Here is a 3,314-nt window from a genome sequence, read left to right as displayed (position 1 = left end):
TGATATTTTATACATCAATATAGTATTTAATACAAAATATTCAATAACCCAACTTCAAACTGTACAAGATACAACATAGTTTACAGCTTTTTGGCTATTTACAAAAAGTATGATCTGAATATCAAAGTGAATAAATCTAAAAAGGCAGGTTGCAGTCACTGTAAGCTTATTGAGTAAGGCAAAAAACTTGAAACATGATGTATTTACACTTTTGCAGATCAAGTGAAATGTCTCCACACTTAAAGATGCAGCCTAGACAGATATATTCAACACGCCTCTTGTGTCCGGAAGAGCATCTGAGAGATGTACGCTCAAGCTTGTTCAAAGAATTCTCGAGCTGTAGCTTAAATATGATGAATAGCGGCAGCACAGTAAATGCCTGAAGAAACGACAGCAGCCAGGCACTGCACCTAAGTCGGCACAGCTTAAACGTACGTACACATGGAGCATTTGAAACACTTAAAGGTCATGCATTTATGGACGTGGTGTGCTTATGTTCACGTGTATGTGCTCTTTTATTTAAGAATAAATTATATATGCCATCTGGAATATATCTATCATTTGGGATATTTGGCATTAACTTCTTTTCAAACATTTTCTTCCTCTTTCTGTTGACTTTAATATCTTCTTACTGTTAAAATAAAACTTTCTTTGCCTATTTTTTAAATCACATTACAATAAAACTCTGAATTAAAACTTTATCAAGTCTGGATACTTTTTAAGTTTATTACAAAAAAGTGACATGTGAAATACTATTGTTCTGCGAGCAACTTTTCCCCTCTTTTGCAGAGGCAGTAAAAGTTGTAAAACATCCATGGAATGATCATTACTTTGGTTTTCTTTCAGCAGGAGCATCATTACTATGGCTGTCAACTTTTAAAAAGTCACCCACTGTGTTAAATATTAATACGTCACGCATYGTAAAAAGCCTAAGCCGTCCAGTGAAAAGTGGGTATAAAAAAGGATTTTTGTGCTGTTTTGTTACAATTCAAAACTAACCACACGTGCATACACACATGCAAGTACACACATGCATGCGTACTCACACACACACACACACACACACACACACACACACACACAAAAAAAAAATAAAACACAAAAGAATAAGAACCACAATTTTCTCTGTAAATAATGCACTATATCCTTGGCATAATCAGGACAGTGCAAAAGCAAATACATGAGCAGTCTTTTTTCTGAGAACCATTGTACATAGTCACCCCACTAACGTGGGAATATGCACTTTGTTTGCACACTGTAACTGGATCTGAGAGAACCCGAGAACGCCACAAATCAAATCCTCAGTTGCTTTGATGCTTAAAGAAGAGCTGAACATTTGTGCGTACATTTCTTCTCTCCAGATGTTTCAGGAAAAGTGGCGAACGGTTGAAAAAAAAATCTCTAAAAGCAACTCTGATTGTCCGCATCGTCACGTCGTGTCCCAGGAGGATTTCGTCCTGAATGAGCTCGTCCCGGATTGCATCAGTATAGTCAGGATTTATCCGGCGGCCGAGTCCCCCGCGGCCCCCACCCCCTGCTGCCTTTAGGGGTACATTTTCGACAGTTTTCGGCACAGAAGAATGCGAATGTGAGAAGCTGTAAATTGCCGATAATTGCCGCGAATTAGCAAAATTCAAGGCAGTTTACAGGGACGAAAATCTCACTTTTCATGCGGTGGGAATTCCTGGACAGGCCCGGTCTTTTCCAGGGGCTCCTGCTGCGTTTGAGACAGTCTTCTCTGTCTTTAGACTGCTGCGTCTGCAAYGGCCACCACGGCCTCGATTTGAATCTTAGTCACCTCTAAGTCCTCCTCTTCCTCCTCGCCCAGGGCAGGCACGCAGGACGGGTTTGTCACTTGGCTGTTGCCGATGTTGATCTGAGAGTTGCTGCCCGTGCCGGCGTGAGCGACGCACAGGCTGGCGGTGGAGGAGACGCTGCCCAGGTTGGTCGGGACACTCGTCTTGCCGCAGGAGTGGATACGGCGCGCCAGGCTGGCGGAGCGCATCACTGAAGAGGTGGTCGCCGTGCCTATGCCCTGCACCTTCCCTTCCAGAAAGTAGGTCAGCATCTCACCTTTGCCTTTCACGCTGACCTTACCCCGGCAGACCAGGTCGTAGTTGCTGTTCAAAAGCCGATACACGTCCTCAGTCACCTGGAAAAATGAAACACAAAAATCACAAATGTTTAACTTCAAGTGCCCGTGACGTCATTTGTTTTATATAGATGCATTTTTTAAAGTTATTATCAATCATTGATTGCAGAAATAAAAAAATAAAAAAATTCACACTGCTGAGATGAACACCATTGTAAAGTAACAGGAAGTARTGTCAAAGGGGAATGTCTGCATGTGAGTTTATTGAGTCTCCAGGGAGTTCCTTTTCTTAAAAAAATATTCCCTTTGATGTCACTTCCTGTTTCCCTTTGGCTGAGTCAAGTTCAAAAGTCATTATGCCAGTTATGTTTCAGAATGGGCACAAATATGTGTTTTATGCACAATGTGGATTATAAAGTACTTGAAAAAATAACTAAAAGTAAAATTACATGAACAGAAAATGACTTTAGTAAACATAAATTTCACTGATGAGAAAACTACTTAAGTAAAAGCCATAAAACTGTTCATAAAAATTGGGAAAGTAAAAGTAAAAGTACTTATACACACTMTAAGAAGTAAATTGTTGAATTTACTGAACAAAACTGATTCCACTAAACCAGGTTGGGTAAATTGAACGAAATATGTATATTCATTGCTGAATTTACTCGACTAGGCTTAGTTATTTGATTTGATTTATTGATTTAACAGGAAAAGATTACTAAAAATCAAGCCTGACTCAGCACAATTGCTGTTTTACAGTTGCATGACCACTTCCAGAATTTGATTTGGGCAACAATGCACAGAGAGTTCCATAATTGGCACCTTGGGAGATCTGAAAATATAAATTAATACCACTATACAAAACATAATTCTGAAAAGTCAAGGCATCAGACAATGAAAGAACTGTACAGTGATGAGTCCAACCAGGAAGTTTTTTATGAATTTTGTAGGCCCTGGTTGTTTTTCCCCACAAAATGAATCTGATTCAGTGTCAGACATAATGAGAAATATCTGCTTTTTACAAAGAAGATGGAAACATCTGGTTTCACCTGTATACAGAGTTGTAAAGTAACTAAGTACAAATACTTTGTTACTGTACTTAAGTAGAATTTTTTGTTACTTGAGTAATTATTTTTCAGTCTACTTTTTACTTTTACTCCTTATATTTTATAAAAAGTCAAGAAGTAGAAAGTCGTTACTTTTAATTAAAGTAACGACTTTC

General features: G+C 38.8%; 1 protein-coding gene across 4 annotated transcripts in view; it reads right to left on the bottom strand.

Moving 5' to 3' along the window:
• Positions 1-3: 3 nt before the first annotated feature.
• The window catches only part of LOC106533941 (adenylate cyclase type 1), a gene marked incomplete in the record, with an annotated part of 48,357 nt that continues 45,046 nt past the window's right edge, over positions 4-3,314 (bottom strand). For all 4 annotated transcript variants that reach the window (XM_014030414.1, XM_014030423.1, XM_014030432.1 and 1 more), the window contains 1 exon segment: positions 4-2,152. In XM_014030414.1, coding sequence (XP_013885868.1) covers positions 1,745-2,152 — 408 coding nt within the window.

The sequence above is a fragment of the Austrofundulus limnaeus genome, unplaced genomic scaffold (genome assembly GCF_001266775.1).
Source record: "Austrofundulus limnaeus strain Quisiro unplaced genomic scaffold, Austrofundulus_limnaeus-1.0 Scaffold6, whole genome shotgun sequence".
Lineage (NCBI taxonomy): Eukaryota > Metazoa > Chordata > Actinopteri > Cyprinodontiformes > Rivulidae > Austrofundulus > Austrofundulus limnaeus.
This window is presented reverse-complemented; position numbering and strand designations above follow the sequence as displayed.